Here is a 25,353-nt window from a genome sequence, read left to right as displayed (position 1 = left end):
GAAATGCCAATACAGTTACAGGGGGCCAAAGTGGTGGGATTGATTGATCAACAAACTGGTACATGAGATCATTCTATTCTAACAGATTTATTTCAACCTACTGATGTGACAAGAATTATGAGAATACATGTTTCCCCGGATTATAATGATACATGGTACTGGCATGGGGATCCGAGAGGAATATATCCTGTGAAAAATGGGTACAGCCTAATAGTGGGAAATTATGAGAATAATAGTGGAACTTTTACCAAATGGTTGACCCTATGGAAGCTCAAAATCCCCCAAAATGGAGAATGTTTCTTTGGAGAGCCATTTGTGATATATTGCCTACCACTAATAATTTGCTTATAAGGAGAGTGGATGTGGATCCATATTGTGCCATGTGTGGGATATCACAAGAGGATACAATGCATGCATTAGTGTTGTGTGAATTTGCAAAGAACATTTGGGAACAATCTAACCTTACGATCCCCAATATTGTCACAAATATTTTTCATGTTTGGTTTGGTGAACTTCTAAATGTTTCGGATTCTGATGGGATATTATATGTAGCATCGATTCTATACAATATTTGGAGAGCACGAAATGGGGCGATTTGGGAGGTATGCCTACCACGACCAATTTCGTTACTCAAAGCCGCTACCGCCGCCAAACATGCATGGAGCCAGACCCATCTGATTGCTGCTGCCCAATCTGCTCCTCCAACAGCTGCAACACCACCGGCCCAAGAGGGGGAAGAAGACCATGCCGAACAATTTGCAGGAGACGTTGGTCATGCTGCCGAACAGGTTGTGCCGGCGCTAAGGAGGTGTCGAGTCGACGCTGGCTATCTGCACGAAACAGGCATGGCTACTGTTGGGGCAATCCTGCTCGATGCGAATGGAGGCTACATCTCGGCCTACACTGCACCACTTCCAAATTGTTTCTCACCGCTTATGGCCGAGGCATTATCATGCAAGGAAGTTTTATCATGGTTAAAGGATTGGGGAGAACAGAATATCGAGGTATACACAGATTGTTTGACACTTCAACACTATCTTACTACACCATCCGCTGCGTTCCGTTCTTACGTTGGCTATGCCATTGACATTTGTAGGCAAACCACCACTTTATTTCAGTCTTGTTCATTTAAATTTATTTCTAGACTAGACAATTATTTAGCTCATGCATTAGCTACTACGGCTTATCAGCAACCTGCTGCTATATACTGGGATCTTCACCCACCAGACATTATTTCAGCTTATTTCTAATGAAACACCACATATATTTTTCAAAAAAAAGTATATATCGTATGAGTCTTTAATGTTTTTTTGAATTTCTAAACTTAGGACTTTTAAAAGAAAAAAATACATTTGAATTATCTCCACAAAAAGTGGACTTGGATTTATAGAATGACATTTGGGTTTATGGAATGACATGTGCATAAAGAATATATTATATAATCATATAAAAAATGTGTTCAATTAGAGTTTAAATTTACTCATACAAAATTTGAAATTTACTTTCTAAATGTAATTATCTTAGTTATTATTCGTATTGTGAAAATTATAATATAGATGAAATACAATTAAGAATAAATCAATGTAATTATGTAAATTCTCTCTATAAGTTTATTTGAATATGTACATAATTAGAAATTATACCAACCATACAAAATTTTAATTTTAATTTTAATTGTAATTTTGTATTCTATAAAAATAATAAATACCTGACCAATGGAAGCTCAAAAATATTTTTATTTTAAACAATTTAAAATATTTTTATTTTTTCTATTTTTTTATTAATATTTATAATAACATAATTTTTTTCCCGTACATCGCGCGGGTGATAATTATTAAATAACAAAAATTTTATATATGAATAAACCTTATATAGGGTATATTTTTATAACATATTTTCCGTGCATCGCACGGGACAAATACTAGTTTTTATTAATAACTAAATCTTAAAATATATTTCATATAAATTAATTAATCAAGTTAAATAATTTTTACAATTCATAACTCATTATAAAAGTTCACAAGATAACACTAGTTATAAATATAATTATTAAATTACTCAATTATAAATAGATTTCAAAATGATAAATAAATCTCACAAATGCATTGTGCGCACTAACCAAAACGACGTCGTTTTTATTGTTTAGATTTTAGGAATAAGGGTCAAATAGGCCACTCAACTGCGCACTCAATTGCAATTAGGCCATCGAACTAAAAAGAATTCAATTCGGTCCCTAAACAACGCAATCTTATGCCATTCAATCCAAAAATAACCTGTTTACCTGGAGAGACGGTTACCGAATTTTTTTAAAAAATATTTTTTAATAATTTTAAATAAAAAATTAAAAACTAAAAAAAAAACTACTGTCGGCTCCGCCGGAGACGAAGGGATCTTCGTCTCAGGCCGTCTCCCTGGCCAAGGAAACGACCTGAGACGAAAGTGGCTTCGTCTCAGGCCGTCTCCATGCGTGGCCGGGGAAACGGCCCAAGACGAAGCCGCCACTTCGTCTCCGCCGGAGACGAAGTGTCAGGCAACTCTCAGGCCGTCTTCCCGGCCATGGAGACGGCCTGAGACGAAGGTGGCTTCGTCTTAGGCCATCTCCATGGCTGGGGAGACGGCCCAAGACGAAGTCACCACTTCGTCTCCACCGGAGACGAAGTGGCAGGCAACTCTCATGCCATCTCCCTAGCCATGAAAACGGCCTGAGACGAAGGTGGCTTCGTCTCAGGCCGTCTCCATGGCCGGGTAGACGGCCCAAGACGAAGCCACCCCTTCGTCTCCGCCGGAGACGAATGGATTTTTTTTTTAATAAATTTAAATTTAAATTTTTATTTATAATTATTTAAAAAATATTTTAAAAAATTCGGTAACCACCTTTCCAGGTAAACAAGTCAATTTGGATTGAATTGCATGCATTTGCGTTGTTCAGGGACTCAATTGCATTCTTTTTGAGTTCGATGGCCTAATTGCAATTTGGTGCGCAGTTGAATGGTATATTTGACCCTTATTCCTTGATTTAATGTGTATTATGTTAAGAGTTTATGTGTATTATGTATTATGTTAGATTATGTGTATTCTATTATGAGTTTATGTGTATTCTATTAAGAGTTTGTGTATTATGTTATGAGTTTATGTGTATCATGTATTATGTTAGATATGTGTATTCTGTTATGAGTTTATGTGTATTATGTTATGAGTTTATGTGTATTATGTATTATGTTAGATTATGTGTATTCTGTTATGAGTTTAGTCCCCTCCGAGCATGGGCTCTGCGCAAGGGCCTAGCCTGCCCTTGCCTAGGGTCGGCCCTGCCAATGATTCAAAGGCGACCGACGACCATTCTCGGTGATCGATCATTTTATTGTCGAAAATGTTGTCGAAGTTAGTAGAAATATCGCTTGAATTGGTAAGAATATTGACCGAAACCCTAGTGTCTAGTGACTTGTGATAACATATCACTAATCAGTTTTTAGACTTCATTGCACCAAAATGAGAGATTGATGGGTTTAATTTTAATCTTAAAAAGTTTAAAGGCCTAATTAACTTTTTAAGTAAAGTTCAAGTAGCTATTTGACAATTTTTCCCTAAAAATTTAAAACCATTTTAAAATTTTAAGTGAGTTTTTAAATATGAAATTTGCCAACTAACATAATGTGATGACACCTTTGTTGTTATTTCAGACTAGTATAGCACCCGTGCGATGCATGGATAGTAACATATATTCAATAATTATATTATTTATCAAACTTAAATAATGTAAATAAATACTCAAAATATTATATAATATTCTAACAATATCTTATTATAATAAAGTATGTATAGTACCAAATATCAAAATTTGCTTTATAATGACTTAGTATTGAGATAAAATTTAAAAAATAAATAAATAAAGAAAAGAAAGGACCATATGCCCATCACTTCTCAAACTACAAAAATACCATGGGCATACAAAGAGAACTATACAAAAAGAAAAAAAAATCACAAAGACTGAACCTAATTTGTGGGTATTTTTAAGCAAGCTAAGGGACATCTAAAAGCTAGAGTGCAAAGTAAATTTGCTAGACAATAATTTTGAATTTGAAAATTTTAATTAAATGTAGTTAGCAAAACAAATAATGTATTTGGTTGCCCAATAGTATTAGAAGTTGCATATACTAAACTATTACACTAAATATAATGTAATATTAGTAAGGAGCAAATTACACTTTTGGTCCTATGACTATAGGGGACGTGTTAATTTCGGTACGTGACTTTTAAAACTAACAATTTAGTCCTTTAACTATGTTTTTTTTAGCAGATTTGGTCCTCCCGGTCAAATCACCAATGGAAATTGGCCGGAAAAATTTAAACCTTTTTAGATTTTTTAATCACGAGTACAAAATGGTCTTTTTACATTTAAAAAAATTGAAAAGTTATCTGCTTCTTCTTCTTCACGTTCACCTTCGAGAGCCACCGTACCATCGAGCCCACTACAAGAGATTAAGCGGCGGCGGCGGTATCTTGCAGCGTAGGACCACGTCGATCTGAACACCGTGAATCGTAGGGTTTAGAGAGAGGATGATGATGATGATGAGCGGATTAATTGATCTGAACACCATGAACAATGACAACGTCGACGAGGAAGAAACGGCGGCAACATCGCCGGATAATTCGGATTTGACGGAGTTTTCTTCCCTGGGGTTGTTGTGTATGGAGCTCTGGTACGCCTGTGCGGGGCCGTTGATTTCGTTGCCGAAGAAAGGCAGCGCTGTCGTGTATCTGGCGCAGAGCCACTTGGAGCACCTTGCCGTCGCGTATAACCTCCCTCCTCACATCTTCTGCCGCGTTGTCGACGTCAAGCTCCATCTTGCCGGCGGTAGATAACTTTCCATTTTTAACGTAAAAAGACCATTTTACCCTCATGAATAAAAAATTTAAAAATGTTTAAATTTTTCCGGCCAATTTCCACCAGTGATTTGGCTGGGAGGACCAAATCTGCTAAAAAAAGCATAGTTAAAAGACTAAATTGTTAGTTTTAAAAGTCACGGATCAAAATTAACACGCCCCCTATAGTCATAGGACCAAAAGTGTAATTTGCTCTATTAGTAAGTGCAGGCTATGTGTATTGTTTAAGGTTTCCAAGATAGTATATTTCTTTAGTAAATACAAGCCATGTGTGTTGCTTCCGGAGCGTTATGCCCTGGACCCGTGTCCACCATGTGCATGGTGGACACGCTGTACATTCATAATTTCTATATTGTAGATTCATAATTTCTATACTGTAGATTCATATTTTCTATACAGTAGATTCATAAAATTTATAATGTAGATTCATAATTTCTATACTGCACATTCATAATTTCTATACTGTAGATTCATTATTTCTATGCTGCACATTCATAATTTCTGTATTGTAGATTCATAATTTCTATACTGTAGATTCATAATTTTTATACTGTAGATTCATAAAATTTATAATGTAGATTCATAATTTCTATACTGCACATTCATAATTTCTGTACTGTAGATTCATAATTTGATAACTATGTGTTCATAATTTGATAACTATACAGTTTAGAAATTATGAATCTATATTACAGAAATTATGAATCTACAGTACATAAATTATGAATGTGCAGTATAGAAATTATGCATCTACATTATAAATTTTATGAATCTACAATTTAGAAATTATGAATCTACAGTATAGAAATTATGAATGTATAACGTGTCAACCATGTGCATGGTGGACACGGGTCCATAGCATAATTTGTCGTTGTTTCCATTGTGGATCCTGGTCCGAAATGACATCGTTTTATATCAAATGTCAATGTCAATTAGTACATCATATTTAATAACATTATCATAGACTATGTTCATAATATTTGTTCTATATATCCATAAATCAAACCTTAGTGTACGTAAACATTAAACTAAATATACATTATATGCATTTTCATTCATCTATAGTATGTTCAATTCTTAATATTTATTTTATATGTTCATAAAAATAAATTTTAATATACATAGACAGTATACTACTATGGATGCATCATGTTTAGTAATATTCATCGTGTGCTATACTCATAATACTTTTTCTATATCTCCATAAACATAGTTACATAAACATTAATGTTCATAAACACTAAACTAAATATACATCATATGTATTTACATTCACTCTATAGTAGGTTCATAATGTTCATAAAAACAAAGTTAAATGTATATAAATATTACTATAGATGCATCATGTTTAATAACATTCATCTCGTACTATATTCATAATATTTAGAGAAAATTTCGCTTTTGGTCCCTTGACTATTACACATGAATCACATTTGGTCATTGACTATTATAATTTTATAATTAGGTGCATGACTATGTAATTTGTATAACATTTGGTCTTGTCGTCCAATTTTCTACCTAACTATTGCCGGAAGTGCTATATTTGCTTCTTTCGGAATAACCACTTCTGGTCACTGCATGCATTTACTTGTACGTTTTGAAAGGAGCACTTCTGACAATAGTTGGTCAAAAAATTGGATGGCAGAACCAAATGTGATAATAAATTACATAGTTATGTATCTAATTAGAAAATTTTAATAGTCAATAACCAATTGTGATAACATTTATAATAGTCAGTGGACTAAAAGTGAAATTTATTCTAATATTTATTCTATATGTCTATAAACATATAAGTTGTAATGTCTAAAAATCCTAAACTAAATGTACATCATGTGTATTTTCATTCATTTGATACTAGGTTCATAATGTTATTTCTATATGTTAATAAAAACAAAACTTAATGTATATAAATAATACACTAAAGTAATGACTTTATGTACGTATAGATTTATTTAAAAATAAAAAATAAAAATATATCAACATGGATGTCATTCAAAAGATCTTAATTAGAGCCTTTTAATGATATATTTTTATACATTAGTTTTATTTTTACAAAAAAAAAAAAAAAAAAAAAAAAAAAGAGAAAAATAAACTCAAGTTAAAAAATTATCATAAAATTACCATAGGAAAGAAAAGCGTAATTAATTTTAATTTTAAACTATATTTTCATCCAAATGATTGATATTATAAAAATGCCCCTAAGTCTGGAAGAAAAAAACTTAACTACTCACTTCTATTATGAGTAGCCACATGATTGAATCCCAGTGCAGTGACATTAGTTCTCTTTAGGTATGAAAAGAATAATGAGTGTTTCAATAAAAATATGAATTTTAAATATTTTTAAATATATTTATTTGAATTAAATATATATATGGAGTATGTTTTTTGTTTGTGAATATAATATTTTGTGAAATTGAATCAAACCCAATTATATCAATTACTCCGGTATATAAGAAGACAAGGAAAGAAGAGTAATTTTTATTTTTTTTCAAATATAGTATATGTAAAATTGAGTCAAATCCAATTACATAGGAGGAAGAAAGCCAAAAGAAATTGATAATAGTAGTAGCATATCTTTTTAATCTTTTTTATTTTATTTCATTTCGTATTTACGTGACATACAGTTCTAAATCACTTTGAAAAATATTCACAAATTCCCATCACCAAAAAATTTGATTTTATTTCATTAATATAAATTATTTTCTTTTCACAATTATTCTCTTCTATTATATATATATATATATATATATATATATATATATATATATATATATATATATATATATATATATATATATATATATATATATATAAAATTCAGTATTCATCTCAAATATTAAAAAAAAAAAAAAAAAAAAACTAAAGCAAAATTGAAATTAAGTAAAATTATTTTTCAAATTTTTTGAAATAGAATAATTTGTATTAATAAATATTCAAACTAAAAAATTCGTATTATGTAAAAATTCAAAATAAAATAATTAATATTATATAAAAATTGAAATATATAGGACTTAAGGTTATGAAAAATAAAATTAATTAAAATCATTAAAATTACATAAATTAAAAGTTCAAATATATAATATATAAATTACATAAATGTTCAAACAGACTTGATCATTTATTTCATCTCATCTCCACCAAACCGATCCCATATCTCTTCAATCAAATCTTCTTGTAGTCCATGATTAGTTGGCCTATTATGAATCCTTGCATAATTTTGAATATATTCATCAGTTTGAATTAGATTGTCCTGTGCATTTTCAAGCATGGATACATTGGCATTCACAATTTCATCTGTATAATCAAAATCATCATCATATAAATCTCATTCATCCTCTACAATCATATTGTGCATAACAATACATGCTCTCATAATCTGTCCAAGTGTTTCCTTGCACCACATCCGTGATGGATTAAAAATGATAGCAAAGCGTGCTTGGAGCGCTTTAAATGCTCTATTCATATCTTTTCTGGCATCATCTTGTTTCTTTGTGAATAATTTGTGTTTTGCATTTTGAGGTAATGAGATTGACTTCACAAAGTTCGCCCAATTCGGATATATTTCATCTGCCAAATAGTAGCCCAAATTGTATTGATTACCATTAACAAAGAAGTTTACTTGGGGTGCTTTACCTTCTAAGACCTCATGGAAGATTGGCGACCGGTCTAACACATTAATATCTTTTGATGTTCCAACTAGACCAAAGAAAGCATGCCATATCCACAAATCTGCAGAAGCGACGGCTTCAAGCATTATGGTTGGACATCTATGGTTCACTCTAGCATATTGGTCACGCCATGCGGTTGGACAATTTTTCCATTCCCAATGCACACAATCAATACTCCCTAACATACCTGGGAACCCCTTTGTTCGCCAATATGCATTAGCCTTTGTAGATCTACATCATTCGGCCTTCTCAAATACTCATCCCCAAACACAACATTTATAGCCTGAACAAATCTCTCAATGCACATTTTTGTAGTGGACTCGCCCAATTGTAGATAGTCATCAACAGCATTCGCAGAAGTCTCGTATGCTAACACACGCATAGCCGCAGTACATTTTTGTAGGGGTGAAAAGCTTTGTCTACCGGTGGCATCTACACTACTGTGGAAATATTTGTTATAATTTGTAACACCTTCAACTATTCGAAGAAATAAGTGCCTTCGCATTCGAAACCTTCGTCGAAATATGTCGTCGGTGTATGTCGGATTGTTGGAGAAATAATCATTATATAAACGTTGATGTGCTACTTCACGATTTCTCTCAATGACCCGTCTTGGCCTCCTCCTACGCCGAGAGGATGAGGCTTCTTTTGCCAATGCTTCTTTTCTAAGATTTATAAGCTTGGATAGAGTATCATCCATGAACCATTGGATGATATTTCGTTCCGAAAAAGGATTATCCGAGTCCGAGGATGAGGATGAAGAAGAGTCTGAAAAGAATGGGGGAGCAGTTGGAAAGCCTTGGACAGAATAGCCGAGGTAGATGGAATTAGAATCACCTACTGAATTAGAATCACATACTGAATTCTCATCAGCCATACTGTAAGAATATCCACCCTGTGTATCTGCCTGCAAATTGTGTTCATAGCATTTTCTAATATGAGAAGTAAGATAGACAATAGAAAATTACAATTTCAGATTTCTGCCATGGCACCAAAAAAGCTTTTCTAATTGACCTTCATCATCAACAATACACTTGTAGCAGAACATAAGATCTGTTCTACTTAATTTTATGATGCAAATCTCAAGTAATGCATAGACAAAATTAAAGCAAAAGCAATGCATTGACAATTCTGCAAGATCACATAAACTCATACTTGGTATGCTTGAATTAATAGGAGTAATTCATAATCTATACTTGATGTGATTTTGCTTCAATAAACTCAGAATCTATACTTATAACAAATTAAAACCAAGCAATGCCATACTTAACTAAGAATTAGTTTGAAGCAAATTAAAACAAAATTTAAAGCAAAATTATAACATACATCCAAACCATTCTGAAATTCTGCACTTTTTCAAATGAACTGATTAAATCTCAGCAAATTTGAGAAAATGTTACCCAAAATTTTTCACCAATCACTATAATAGAGAACAAAAACAAAAAATACAAGTATATTCATCTCAAATAATGGCGAATGGTCTAACACTACAAGATTAAACTCATTAGAAAAATGGAGTACCTATACAGCGTAGTGAAAGTGAAGCCACAGCTACTAATTACTCATACTAAATTGTTTCAAATTAAGAAATTCACAATCAGACTCTCATACTTTAAAATCGAAGCAAAAAGTAAAGCAAAACCCATCTGAAATATCACAGATTTGCATTCTACTCAAGTTCCTCCTACTTCTTCGCATTAAATATTTAGAATATTCCATAGACCGGAGGAACCTAAAACTAAGAAAACTTACCGCAAGAAGCGAGATGGGTTTAGAGAGAGCGGTGGTTCTTGGCTGCTCACTTGCGTAGTATGCGTTTGGTGAGACTCCTTGATTCCTTTCTAGGGCTTTGAGATCTTATTGGTTATACTTGAGTACAGCTGAGTCTCTGGGTATCTGTTTATAATCATAGCTACTTTTTCAAAAGTACAAAGAGAATATATATCACCCACACTATCTATTCATAAATGCACTTTCAAATTTATGCATTTAAGGCTTGGAAGTAGTAATTCAAATTAATGCACCTTAAACTTTAAAATCACGAATCTTAGAGAGTAAAGTTGTGCACCTTAAGTTTAAATTTATACATGAGTAAATACTCAAAATGGTCCCTCGACTATAGCTAAATTCACAAATTGGTCATTGACTTTCAATTTCAACCAATTAAGTCCTTAACTTTGCAATTTTAACACGATTTGATCCTCTGTCTATTTGACCGTTTGTTGACTGTGATTTTTGAGGATATATATGTAATTTCATGGTCCATCGTCGGTTTTTTAAGGTTTCGGTTGCATTTTCAGACTGCACTGTTACGTTTAGATTCAATGTAGTTGAGTTCGTACCAGAGCGAAGAAGACGACGTGTTTCCGAAACGGTGCAACGTCATCCTGGAGGCCTCCATGTGCTCCGACGAGAGCTGCAAGTTCTTCTAAAGATCGTCGATGACGACGCAGTCGCCGGCGATGATGCAGAATCACGGCGAATGATGCAGAATCGTGAAATTACATATATATTCTCAAAGATCATGGTCAACAAACGGTCAAATAGACGGAGGACCAAATCGTGTTAAAATTGCAAAGTTAAGGACTTAATTGGTTGAAATTGAAAGTTGAGGACTAATTTGTGAATTTAGCTATAGTCGAGGGACCATTTTGACTATTTACTCTTTATACATTTAAGGCTTGGAAGTAGTAATTGAAATTAATGCACCTTAAACTTTAATCGCAACCCTTTATTCAATGATCATCAACGAATCTCAGCCGTTGATCTTGAATTTGGAGAGACGGTGGTTTCTAAAGTAGTCCGCCCACTGAGAGGTAAAAAAGTTAAAAAAAAAAAAAAATTCAAAGCAATCTTCTCCACTACGTCGTCTTCTCTCACTCAGTCTCCATTGTTGCATGCTTTGTGTGTGTTTTCGAACCATTTGTAATCAACCGCAAGCAAGAAGAAGGTAAATATGTCAGGCGAAGTGATCTCTTCCATTGTTGGTTCCTGTCTTTGTATCTTTTCCATCTTCGATCACTTGAAATCTAGAACAACGTTAATACCTTTGGCGCGAACTCGCGAAGTAGTACAGAGGATTATTAGCTTTTGAACAAAATGTACCCCAACCGCAGCAACCGACATCGGCTAAACAAGGTACATTTTACCTAATCATCAAAATACCGTAGTATGTTTAAGTAAAGGATTGCATCATCATAGTTTCTAGGTATTTTTGGTGTTTATGATTTTAGTTTTTATGATTTTACTGATTTATGTTCTAGTGGATTTTTTTAGTCTTCAGTGCTTTGTACTCACCTTTTAAGGCTCTGTTTGGCAAACCTAGCTGAAAAGCTATAAGCTATGAGCTGATAGCTGAAAAGGAGCTGAAAGCTGAAAAGCTATAAGCCCGGAGCTGAAAATTGAAGAGCTGTTAAGCTAGCTGTTATGATTGAAAGTGTTGCCCGCATGGGTAGCTCAACTGGTCATAGAGGTGAAACTTTGGAATAATGACCAGGGATCGAGTCTCACCAGCGGCAGTGTGGGAGCAACCTCTTAAAGTGAGGGGGGCTCCTTGTGCGCACCAGCGGCAGTGTGGGAGCAACCTCTTAAAGTGAGGGGGGCTCCTTGTGCGCAGTGAGCACTGGTCTAGCCTCTATGGTTCATGTTCAGTTGAGTAAGGTTGGGGTTCAGCCTTTTGGAATAATGATTGAAAGTGTTTGGTAAAATTAGTTTTTTGATAAACTGATAAATGTAAAAAGACTAAAAAAGACATCTTCATAAAATTTAAATTAGTTTGTTTACATATTAAAATTTAACATTTCGTCTTCTAAAAAAAAGTAAACATTTTTAAAATAAAACTATTAGGATGATCATGATTGTCTAGCATCCCATAATGAAGTAGCAATATTGTCATTGGTTGAAGCCATAATAATAATAATAATAATAATAATAATAACAATAATAATAACAATAACAATAACAATAACAATAATAATAATAATAAGAAGAAGAAGAAGAAGAAGAAGAAGAAGAAGAAGAAGAAGAAGAAGAAGAAGAAAAAGAAGAAGAAGAAGAAGAAGAAGAAGAAGCTAAAGATGAAGGGATTGACGTGAAAGTTGGGATAGGGGAAGAGAAAGAGTTTTAATTCATAAGGTTAAAATATGTCATTACTTTAAAATAATAAGGGTAAAGATGGAAAAAAAGTTAGGAAGCTAGTAGCTTATTTTGAAACGCTACCTAAAGTAGCGTTCCAAAATAAGCTCTTATTTTAAGCTAGAAGCTTATTTTGAGAACATTACCAAACAGAGCTTATAGCTTATTAGTAGCTTAAAATAAGCTATAAGCTCCTAGCTTATCGTTGCCAAACAGAGCCTAAGTTTAAGCACTTTACTTTTCAAATCTACGCATCTTAAGTTATAAATATGTGCACATTAAGTTATAATAAAGTAATGTACCTTAAAGAGTAAAGTTGTGCACCTTAAAGTTTAAAAGTATGCATTTAAGGCTTGGCAGTAGTTATTCTTACCTTTTACAGCACGTTTGGTTCACGGAATGAATTTGGAGGGAATAGGAATGTTATTCCATAGGGAATGGAATAGGTAAGGAATTGAATAAGAATTGTATTCTGTTGTTTGGTTGGCTGAAGGAATAGACTTGAGTAATTGTATTTCAGTGTTTGGTTGGTTAAAAGAATAGAAATGGAATATGTTTTAAAGACATAAATACCCTTATACATAATAATAATAATAATAATAATAATAATAATAATAATAATAATCCTTAATCCTTTATCCTTTATTATATAATAAAGCTATATGGTTTGTGAAATAATTAATGTTACAATTAATGCCACAACATCCTTTATTAAAAAAAAAAACACAACATTTAAAAAAAAATAGCTATATATTATATAATCATATAAAAAATATACTTTTGAAAAATAAAATAGCTATATATTATATAATCATATAAAAAATGTGTTCAATTAGAGTTTAAATTTACACATACAAAATTTGAAATTTGCTTTCCAAATGCAATTATCTTAGTTATTATTCGTATTGTGAAAATTATAATATAGATGAAATACAATTAAGAATAAATCAATGTAATTATATAAATTCTCTCTATAAGTTTATTTGAATATGCACATAATTAGAGATTATATTACCCATATAAAATTATAATTTTAATTGTAATTTTATATTTTGTATTCTATAAAAATAATAAATACTTGACCAATGGAAGCTCAAAAATATTATTATATTAAATAATATTTATAATAACATAATTTTTTCCCGTGCATCGCGCGGGTGAATTACTAGTAATAATAATAATAATAATAATAATAATAATAATAATAATAATAATAATAATAATAATAATAATAATAATAATTATTATTATTATTATTATTATTATTATTATTATTATTATTATTATTATTATTATTATTATACAAATACATATTTATATTTATATTTATTTTTTCACTTATCCCACATCGGTTGGAGAAGTAAGGAATGGAGCCTTGAGGCTCCTATAAAAGGAGCATCAAGGTTCCATAATTTCAATTGCAATGCTCATCCGCTAGGCAAGCTTGCAATGCCCATCCGCTAAGCATGCATATGGGCAGACTACTTAATTTAGGAGTCAAGACTCCATAATTAAGGAGTCTTATACAATTAATTTTTTTTATTTACACACACACACACACCCATATATATATATATATATACACACACACACATAGACACACATAGATAATTTATTTAAATATATATATTTATTGATAGATTGATAGATAAAAATAATAATTAATTAAATATATACATTTATATAATACATTATATTTATTAAATAAATATAAATATTATATAATGTGCAAAGGGTATTTTTGGTATTTGTGATATAAAAGCTATTCCCAAGGGCATGGGAATAGCTAACACCAAGGCCCCCCTAGGAATGGCTATTCCCCTTGCGAAGGTAATAGCTCATTCCTAGGCATGCTATTCCCATGACAAAATCATCCAATCAAACGATGGAATATGTCTATTCCAAGGAATGTTATTCCATTACTGACCTATTTCATGAACCAAACATGCCATTAGTGTAAGGCAATCAAGATTTAAAGTAATGCACCTTAAGCTTTAAATCCGTGCATATTAAAGAGGAAATGTGTGCACCTTAAGGTTTAAATTTATGCAATTAAGGCTATAATATATTTTAGAAGTATTTCATTCTGGATTATTGAAACCTAATGCAAGAAAACTACAAATCAAGGAAAGTTATGCACCTTATAGTGCAAAGTTATACAAATAACATATTTATTGTATTTTTTTTGTGTGTTTTTTTTACCGATTTTGTAGTGCATTGTTATATACTATCTATATGTAACTATATTGTTTTCTCTGTTGATTTGTGAGTAGTAGCCACTCGTCGCAAATGATCAAGGTCTCAGTTAGCATTGGTTCCTGACACTGTGAATGAAGTGGGGCCTAGTGATATGGCAGTTGGAATGCCAGCTTCAAAATCAAAGAAACCTCGGGTTAACCGAAGTGTTTTGCCGGTCTTAAACTCAATGTCGTCAACTCACCAGTTTTTGTATGCAGATCAAGATTTTAATCAACTTCAGAGGGCTGTTGTTGAAGAGATTGGTTTTGGGAGCCTCTTGTATTTGGAGATTGCAGAGCCCCCAACATAGTTATCGCACTAGCTTGTCAGCAATTATAACCCTAGGAATAACATATTGACATTAACAAATGGGACTGGGGTGTGTATAACATAGTTTGATGTTGAAGCTATTTCGAGGTTTCCTTAAGGAAAGGTTGATATTTAAAGGAGGAAAAAGGCAGGGAATTTTGCTCTTATTAATGAATGGAAAGAGTTATTTGGTAGGAGTGGTAAAAAAATCACTTATGGTGAAGACTGTAAACACAAAAAATAAACTTTGTATATATTTCATAAAATTCGTTTACAGTGTGTGTATATAATTCAAAATGCGGGAACAAAATCTCTGTGTAGTCCTCTAATTCTTCACTAACGTTGTCTACTGAAATGCCTCTGAAATTCAAGTAGCGTAGACTTCAGGATTCAATTGGCGCGTGCCTCCGGGATTCAAATGGCGTAGCTTCCGGGATTCAATTGGCGTGATCTTCAACAGCAAACGTCATGTTTCGAAGCAATCAACCCCTGCAAAGTTTTAAAGCACCTGCAATGGATTCAAATTTCCTTAAGGTCTTCAAATGCCCTCAAAAGACTTCAAGATCTTCGAGACAATCAACTCTGCAAAGCTTCAAAGTACCTACAAAATGGCTTCAAGTTTCCTTCAAATCTTCAAAACCGCAAAATGCCTTCAAGTCTTCAAGCGTTCTTTAATGCCTTCAAATCTTTAAGTTCTTCAAATGCTCTCAACACCTCAAGTCTTCAATTGTGTTTTGGAATGAAAATGAGGGCTCTATTTATAGTGATGAAGGCTTAACTAAAATCCCTCAACAAACTCCCCTTTTTAATTAATTATTAGTTAATTATTTATTTAAGAAAATAAACCTTGCATAAAATCAAGTCTTGGTTCATGATCTTATAATCTAATTCAAATTTAAATTAAATTATAATTATTTAATCCAAATATAATAAAATTATATTATATCCAAATAATAATAATAATTATAATTTAAACATGAAATGAGTTTGGACTAATTAATTAATTAATTCAACAGTCCAAGTCGAATTTAATTGGACTAATTAAATTAAATTAATTTCTATGATTCAATTAATTAAATTGGTCCAATAATTAATCTCGACGTCGGTCCAATAACCATTTATCAGTCCATTTGTTGGATTCAAATTTTCTGTGTCTACAAATTGCCCCCTCGAGACTGGTCGGGACATGCCGCTTGATGTGCTTGGAGCGAGGAAGTTTTGAAACTTAACAAACGGTCCGTTAAATTCCTGAGTCCAAAACACATGCATAATATTCTTGAGTCCAAAACACATTCACGTTGGGTGAGCCCAAAATTATTTTAAAATGACATTGGTCTAGTGCATCTTGATTCCATAGGCCCAAACGTTTGCCTGGATAGTGGATATTTCATGAACCCAAAGTCATTTTAATCACAAACGATCAAAATGTCGCAACACGCTTTAATTCCACGAGCCCACTTATACTAAGCCCAAACCTATATGATTTTCCAGGCCATCTCAAATTCAAGCCAGAATCCATCTTGATTAGGATAAGTCTTCATGAATCCTAACTCCAACCAAGTTCACACTATTTCATCCGTGATTCTAGCAGCATAACTGCTTCCCCGCACGTTTGCAGAAATTTTGTATCGATCATATTAGGATTATAGAGTCCAACTCTAACTCCAATGCCTTCACCGGGCACTATAAATACCTACATCAACTCACCAATCCCTTCAAACACAAAGGGAAACTAAGGAAGAAGCGAAGAGCTAATCACTGGAACTCTGTCATCCAATAAGGTATATTCACCCTTTTTCTTTATATATATATATATATATATATATATATATATATATATATATATATATATATATATATATATATATATATTGTCTCCTATATGCAGAAACGATGATACATGCGGCTGCAATACAAAAGTTAGAAGGAACGGAGCAACATGAACGACGTCGGGAAAGTAACCTGGCAGCTGTTCACTGAAGGTCGCCGGAGTGGAGTCGCGGTGCTGGCAGAGGCTCTTCACTGAAGGTCGCCGGAATGTTGCCTACCGATTGCTGATGCCGTGAGGAGCCTAGAACTTCTTGCCAATCTCGTGGAACAACCACCGGAGAGCGGAACCATTGCGGTACCGTCGGAGGTGGATTTCCACTTGTACTGCTCGAAACCTGAATCATTAACTGATCGGGGAAAAAAATTAGCGTGGGATTCGAAATAGGGAAATCCCTAAAGTGGGATACCAATCAGGGAAAGTTCCTTTTAGATAGGCGACATTTATCTTTTGGAAATTCGGATTTATGTTTGGCGACATTCAGATTACCGTATATATCGTATAAAGTTTGTATAATACTGTTGTGAATTAAAGTATAATATTTATGAGTAGATAATAATACAAAAGTGAAACATAGGTACAATGTAATAAAATCATCGAAACGGGTAACACTATTATTATTATACGTCTAAAGTGTAAAGTTCACCATACACATTGTCATCAATGAAGTATTTAACCGACCATGGATAAATATTTTCCACATGACATGAACCAATCACCAACAGGAGTACAACGTTGTCCTCCAAACTGAATAAAACGACATCGTCCTCCATTGTATTAATATTAAAATGTGTTGTTATTTCTTCCCACTGTTCTGTGAAAAAAGTTAAAGATGTGTCAAAATATAGATCTAGCTTTCGTGATCCACAAACTATTTGAAGCGGAGCGTCTATGAACTCGTCGGTATCTCTGAGAAATGCAGACAATCGAGTTTTCTATAGTGACGAAACAAATAAAAGAATTAGTAAATAGTAGTTAGAAATGAATTAGAATGTTATCATCGTAGATTATTTCTTACCGCTCCAGGTTGTGAGAAATTCGTATACAAAGAACGGTGTCGTTCTACCTGAATTGAATATGCTGGGGACAATGCAGATTTGGCCTTTACACGTATTCGGTCTAAGGTAAAAAAAAAAGATATATTATTTTGTGGAACATGTAACAAAAATGGTGGATGTTCATTTAATTAAAGATTTACCTGGTCGATATGTTCGAGAAGGAATGTGGTACGCATTTGGTTGAAAATAAGGGTACCTCTTCAACATACCCTTAAAAGTATAACAAAAGGTTTCAAAAGTGAAGAAACCAATATATCTAAATAGCACACTGTCCCCTATTCGTAACGAATTTGCAGTAATGAAATCAGAAATTCCCGTAGTGAAGTGCATGTTTTCAACAGACACTTCAATTCCGAACGACGAACCATATTTCAAGATCACAGTCGTTGTGAAGTGCTGCATTAGATGTCGATACATGCAATTTTGGGATTTTCTAATGTAATTAATAAAAAAAAACAAACAAAGAAAATTAGGGCGCATTTAAAAAAATAATTTGGAATAGAATTGAAAAGGAAAAAAGTGCAAAATAAAATTAATTAGATTAATTTACCATGGTGACACGCGACCTAATTATAATAAAAAACCACACAATAGTAGATCTCGTAATATCCGGAAAATGTTTTTGATCATTGCAAGCTACATGAAAGGAAAGAAAAAAATAGTTATAACTACACATTATAAATTTGAAAAATGAACTGACTTACGTGAGGGAAGTATTAGTGTTCGTAATCCATGTTGTAGGACGTCATAGGTAAAACGCTCTGCATCTTGAAAATTATGAAATGCAATTGGTTCGGACACGTTTATTCCTAGCATTTTCATATATTTGACCCATGAAGGAGGTGCAAAACATATATATTGATCTTCCGATGTATGCTGTATAATTGCATACAATAATTTCCTCCCATTGATTGTAGTTGCGAAATAACGTTTCATATTATAACGTTGTTGGTTGACGCATGAAACCTTTGAAAATTCTACAAAAATATCCATGATCGTTGGAGAGAAACTTAAAATTGGGCAAGTGTTTGGCAATGGATTACGAGTTTGGAACAAAATGGTTTGTGCTGGAGGGGGAGCAAATTGAAGAATGAGTCGATGTGGTTATAAACAATGGACGGAGTAGGTATAAATATGACATTATTCGAATAAAGCCTTTGCCATAGGCATGATTTATACTGAAATTATTAGAACAAAGCCTAAGCCATAGGCGTGATTTATACTGACATTATTCGAATGACGCCTATGCCATAGGCGTTATTCAAATTGCACATTATTCGAATAACGCGTATGGCATAGACGTTATCACAGATTCCGTTGTTTATTTTGTTTTTTTTTGTTTTTTTTTTTTCAATTTTTGAGTTGTTATTTATTGCGACGTCGTATATTGCAAGCCAAAAAAAAAAAAAAAAAAAGAGAATGCGGTGAAATGGAAATGTGAAACTTGTAAACAAAAATATGTTAACATAGAAAGTAGAAACCATTCGCATTTTCATTTAAGTTCTGCGTACAAGGGGTGTAAATTTTAAATGTCACTACGACCGTGAAATAAAGCTTGGGCATTGGTTTGAAGAATGTGTCCTAGCGCGACAATACTGACATCGTGGCGTGGATCTTGAATGTCCATGGTCCATTTCCATTGGGTGCCGACGAGTTTGTCTTTGACCGGGACGCGAATCTCGCCTTGCAGATACTGGTGGAAGTATTGTAACATCACTACTCCTATCAATTTCATAGGTAGGTGGATTAAAATTACCTGCATAACACATTATGTAGTGCTGTAATGAGTAAACATTTGGCACGAATGAGTCGTAGGCAACTCTTTGAAATTCACAGGCAGCAATGATATGTGCACATGGTAGGGTGTTGCGGTTCCAATGGCCACATTCGCAGGAGGGTTCTGCCAAGCAGACTCTAAAAAACCGCGGTTGACGTTGCGTTGCGTGTTGCCTTTCTAGAGCGACCCCGTACAAGCCCATGGAGTCATTATATCTTTCTATGGTGGCATTGTACGCGATGGACTCTAGTTTCTTCAACTGCTTATTAATTTTGTTCGGCCAACGCAACCCTTTCTCCTGCATCCGCTGACCTGCTGTTCGCCTGTCCGCAAACATTACCCTTATCTTGTTGATTTGTTAATTATGAAATGTTGATTTGTTATTGTTGATTTGTTAGGATTTCTCTTCACGCCTAATTTTTAGGCAATATAAGAATTTGTGTTCAGATTTGTTATTGTTGATTTGTTAATTATGAAATGTTGATTTGTTATTGTTGATTTGTTATGATTTCTCTTCACGCCTAATTTTTAGGCGATATAAGAATTTGTGTTCAGATTTGTTATTGTTGATTTGTTAATTGTGAAATGTTGATTTGTTATTGTAGCTATCTGCTATTCACGCCTAAACCTTGGGCGAAAAAACAAATTTTGTTTTAACTTTCTCGCCTGAAAGTTAGGCGAAAATAGATATTTTTTCAGGATTTTATTTATATCAATTACATTTGATTATTTTTCCCCGAACGAGTGAGCGAGTACAGAATTGCATATGTTCATTGATGAATTATGTCGTAATATTAAGCTATTTTATCTTAGCAGCTATGGCTCAGAGAATGGTCAATCCCGGTCCAATCGACACTTCTATGCTGAGTGCTGACAATGCAACACAGTCACCGTTCACGATCAATTTGGACAGATGTCAATGTGGAAAACAATGCACATATTAAGTGTTGTCGCTATGAAGGGAATTTGGCTGAACCGCGACATCACAGAATGATCGAGAACTTGCGCCTTAGCGGTTTTTATGGTGTGTCGCTCATTAACAGCGTTAGGTTAGATCATTCGTTGATCTTGGCACTAGTTGAGCGTTGGCATCCGGAGGTTCACGCCTTTCACCTACCATTCGGTGTGGTCGGTATAACACTTCAAGATGTTGAAGTGTTATTTGGATTAAAGGTGGATGGTCTAGCTGTTACGGTAGGACAGCAACGGACTAAACAACAATGGCAGTTTATGTGCGACCAATTGTTGCGTTTCTCTCCTAACACTACAGATTTTCGAGGCCAAAAAAATAAGTATGACGCTGCTTCCGGACATTCCCCGGTTGACAGATGCGAGCACAGATGATGATGTCGCGTTTGCAACGCGCGCGTATTTAATACGCGTGCTAGGGGGGTTTCTTTTTCCAGACACGTCAAAGAGCTTGTTAAATCTTAACTTGCTGCCGTATCTGGAAGATTTTGAGGACTGTGGTCAGTACAGCTGGGGATCAGCTGTTTTGGCCTTTCTGTATAGAGCTCTGTGCAATGCTTCTGAGCACGCCAAATCTCATGTGTGCGGGTGTCTACTCCTTTTGCAAATTTGGGCGTGGGAGAGGCTGCCAATGGTACGACCTGAGGGCTTTTTACCCGCACATGACGGACAAGACTTGCCACTTGCATCACGGTTAGTATAAATATTAATTCCTTGCCTAAACTTCGTTTGAGCACAGTATATTATTCTTGTCCTTATTTAATTCCTCTTCCAAATGCAATTTTAGGTGGGGAGGACCACATGATTGGGCAACTGTACCGAACCACGTGGTTCGTGCATATCGCGACCAATTAGATCGCGTCCAAACTGATAGTGTAAGTTATTTTATTATTTGAAAACTTTTCATTTTTAAATGTATAATAATGTACAGTGATAAGGACTTGACTAAAATAAGTACTATTCTTTTGTGCAGTTTGTCTTCCAACCCTACCGTCTTCTTTTGCACCGCTTGCCCGATTATTGCAGAGCTGGGGAGGATATATGGACTGCAGAAGTTCCGTTGATTTTCGGTTATGTAGTTGAAGAGTATTTCCCCTCACGCTTTTGCAGGCAGTTTGGTGCTCAACAAAATATCCCGGCCCCCGTGCAATACAACCAGCAATTGCACGCTATTGACGGTTGGACAAATAATGCAACGCAAATTATCGTGCCATATATCGATAGGTGGAACCATCGCCACGAATATGTATTCGCAATGTTCGTGATGGACAACCCAAATGCAACGTGCGAATACAGGTTATGGTTCCACGCGCATGGTCGTCGCATCATTGGTAACCCAGAATACTGCCAAGATCAGGGTTACATCCAAACTGCGGCGTCATTAAATGACACGGTAAAATTTGTTACTTAATTTTATTATATTACTTAATTTATTATAACTGAACATTAATAATCGTTATATTTCATGTAGATGCATTTTCTAAGCCAAATGAACTTGGGTATGGAAGAAGCTGGAGATGATCCGCAGCGTCAATCGGACTGGTGGCGGGAATACCGTGTGGCCTTTCCTGCGCATGTTGAAAAAGTCGGGTACGGTTTTCTACTGGACTTCCCAAATGAAATGTACAATGTTGAGCCAGTGGACGCACCTGTTGGTCCTGGTCGCCGAGATCGACGACGTGAGCGAGACCATTTGCGTGGTCAATCGCAACAGGGTGGGAGGCGTAGGGGTGTTAGGGTAGATGAGGGCATGGATGCTCCGGCACCTGGAATGCAACATCCGGCTGCGGCGGACAATGTTGTAGGGGACGATGTGGATGCACTTGCACTTACAATTGTCCTGGGACAATTGTACGACGGTAGCGGCGCATTTCAAACGGGAGGATACACTTCATTTGATCAAACCGCTCAATTCCCTCACCAGTCGCAGGGATCGTTTGGCCAAATTTTTGACCCCACCCAACCCTCTTCTAGTTACCCCCAAGCCCCAAATCACCCACCATACGGCTATAACACATCTGCATACCACCCAACTCAGCTTCGTGAAGTTAGGGAATGCTCAGGGTGGTTTGAACATGGGACAACCAATGCAGCTAACAGACGACGACGAAGATTTTATATCTTATATGCACCCCCCGCATCAATGGCTGCAAATTTTTTTCTAGCTTGAATATTCAATTATTATTTCATGTTTAGATATTGATAAATAATTTCTCTACTGCAATATATTTTAGTTTAACAACATCATTCACAATAGCTAAATTATTTTAGGAGTTTGCATCAATTATTTATTCGTCCTTTTACTAATTAACATAAAATCACCAAAGTACTCGGACACCTTAATTTATTTAGCGTTTATTTTGGATTTATTTATCTAACAAAATTGTAATACGATCGTTCAAACGTAAATACGTTAATTTACAACTATAAATACGCTGGTTTATAAGTAAATACGCTGGTTTATAAGTAAATACGACGTTTATAGGTAAATACGGTGGTGCACCGTATCTGAGAAATATAAATGTTATATCAACTTTCCCTTAGGCGAGATATGAAAAGCCCAATCTCGCCTATGGGAAAGACACTTTCCCTCTTGTCAGGGATCCCATGTTTATAACCTTCCTCACCGGCAAAATCACCCTCGAAACCTAGTGTTGATTCGTCGGAGGTCGCTGATGTCGGAAGATTACTGATTAACTGTTGATGTCGTTCGCCGGGGAGCGTTCTTCGTTGAAGTCACTGGATATTCGTTGCGCCTTGCCGGAGTTTGTTCGCAAGAGCCGTCGATCGCCGGAAACATTGCTGGCCTTCACCGGAGTTTGTTCCTCGTGGTAGTCGCCGTTGGATCGCCATTGCAGAGTTCTGTTTCCCTACTTTTGTTGGCGCAGGAGATATTCGCTCGAGGTCCGTTGCTATTTTGGAAGACTACCGCTCAAGGATGACATTGCTCAGACTCTCGCCGGAGAATGTTGCTGTAGGATCGCATCGCGGAGGTTCATCTTCCCTACCGTTTCCGTTGCAGAAGGCCAACCGGTGAGCTGGAGTTCCGTCGCTGCTAGAAGTTGATGCCCAACCGTTGACGTTGCCCAGCCCCTCATCGGAAGTTCCTCGCTGCCAACGCTGGAGTTCCTCGCAGAAGTCGCCGCTAAACCGCCAACGCTGCCAGAGGTGGATGCCGCTGGAGGTTTGTTGCTGCTCTCGCCGGAGGCCGCCGTTGGAAGATTACCGCTCCGGAGACCATTCTTCGTTGAAGTCGATGGAAGTCCGTTGCTGTTTTGGCCGAAGTCCGTAGCAAAAACCGCCGGTCGCTGGAGATACTTTGCAGAAGTCATCGGAGACCGCCGGAGTTGATGAAGATCACTGGACTGCTGCCCTCCGAAGTCTTCCTCTTCTCTGTCGACTCCCCCGGAGATCGCTACCTCAACCAGGAACACACGCTGACATCTACTACCGCCGGAGATGGATCACCGCACCACCGTTGTTGCTGCGTGCTTGGGGAGAAGAAGCGAAAGAAGCACTGCATAGAGCGAAACACGGTGGAGAACGTATATTTGTGAGCTGGGAGTGGTTTTAATTACTTTGATGGTGATTTGAGGGTGACAACACATACTGACATGCACAGCCTACAACAACCACCTACCCTTTTTACTTTTTTTTTTTTCTTTTTAGTACCACTGGGCCGCCGATCATTTTTTTGCCTGTAAACACGTCGGAAAGTGGTCGGATCTTCAATGACCTATGATAGCAGGTCATTTACCTATATTGTGGCTTCATTGCATCAAAATGCATTGTTCATGGGTGTAATTGCACCTTTAAAAAGTTGGAGGAGCTAATTGACTTTTTAACAAAAGTTTGAGTGCCTATTTGACCATTTTCCTTTTTTTTTTTTCATTATAGAAAGAATATTGTATAATTTTTTTTAATTACTTGTTTGTATTATGTATAATAGTTATATCTTATGAATGTTACAACACAATTGATGAATATTCAAGAACAAGTGTCGGTTTTTCAATAATACCTATTGAGATGACAGAAGGAAATCCAACACCAAATGTCACAAATGTGGAAATCATAGGATTAGAAGGTGATGTTGAAAATGACGTTGGCAGGGAAGTTGAAGAAGTGGAAGGAGAATGTGAACCTTATAAGAAGAAGCAAAGGAAAAAATCATCACTTATTTGGCAAGAAATGACAGTGATGAGACTTGAAAACGGGAAGAAAGAGTGAATGCAATCACTGCAACTTGAAATTGAAAAGGCAAATAGATGGTACAACCACACATATAAAAGACATTTAGACAATTGCATAAAACGCAGAATCAATCTTTCAAGGCAAAGGAACATTTGAGTGGTTTTATTGACACAAAAATCGGAGAGTGTTAGTGGTGTTCAGAGTTGGAAATATGATCACAAGGATGAGTGAGGTTATATCTCACATGATTATGGTTCATAAATTATTGCCATTTTCCTTTGTTGAGTATGAACTCTT

General features: G+C 35.0%; 2 protein-coding genes and 1 pseudogene across 2 annotated transcripts; 2 read left to right on the top strand and 1 right to left on the bottom strand.

Moving 5' to 3' along the window:
• The first annotated feature begins 251 nt into the window (after positions 1-251).
• On the top strand, positions 252-1,250 carry LOC109154432. Its single transcript, XM_019302225.1, has one exon. It carries the CDS (start codon positions 252-254, stop codon positions 1,248-1,250), a length of 999 nt encoding a protein of 332 aa, XP_019157770.1.
• Positions 1,251-7,945: 6,695 nt separating this feature from the next.
• Positions 7,946-10,424, bottom strand: LOC109154354 (annotated as a pseudogene).
• A 10,570-nt stretch (positions 10,425-20,994) lies between these two features.
• On the top strand, positions 20,995-23,030 carry LOC109154430 (serine/threonine-protein phosphatase 7 long form homolog). Its single transcript, XM_019302224.1, has 4 exons — positions 20,995-21,558; positions 21,653-21,740; positions 21,839-21,990; positions 22,946-23,030. Exons 1-4 carry the CDS (start codon positions 21,191-21,193, stop codon positions 23,028-23,030), a joined length of 693 nt encoding a protein of 230 aa, XP_019157769.1. The 5' UTR covers positions 20,995-21,190.
• Positions 23,031-25,353: the final 2,323 nt, after the last annotated feature.

This window comes from Ipomoea nil, unplaced genomic scaffold, assembly GCF_001879475.1.
Source record: "Ipomoea nil cultivar Tokyo-kokei standard unplaced genomic scaffold, Asagao_1.1 scaffold2647, whole genome shotgun sequence".
Taxonomy (NCBI): Eukaryota; Viridiplantae; Streptophyta; class Magnoliopsida; order Solanales; family Convolvulaceae; genus Ipomoea; species Ipomoea nil.
This window is presented reverse-complemented; position numbering and strand designations above follow the sequence as displayed.

Bases quoted from the DNA above. Each gene is read 5' to 3' on its own strand.
- LOC109154432 (XM_019302225.1), top strand. From the start codon at position 252: ATGGTTGACCCTATGGAAGCTCAAAATCCCCCAAAATGGAGAATGTTT.
- LOC109154430 (XM_019302224.1), top strand. From the start codon at position 21,191: ATGACGCTGCTTCCGGACATTCCCCGGTTGACAGATGCGAGCACAGAT. The intron at 21,559-21,652 runs GTTAGTATAAAT...ATGCAATTTTAG, and splicing joins GACTTGCCACTTGCATCACG to GTGGGGAGGACCACATGATT. The intron at 21,741-21,838 runs GTAAGTTATTTT...TCTTTTGTGCAG, and splicing joins ATCGCGTCCAAACTGATAGT to TTTGTCTTCCAACCCTACCG.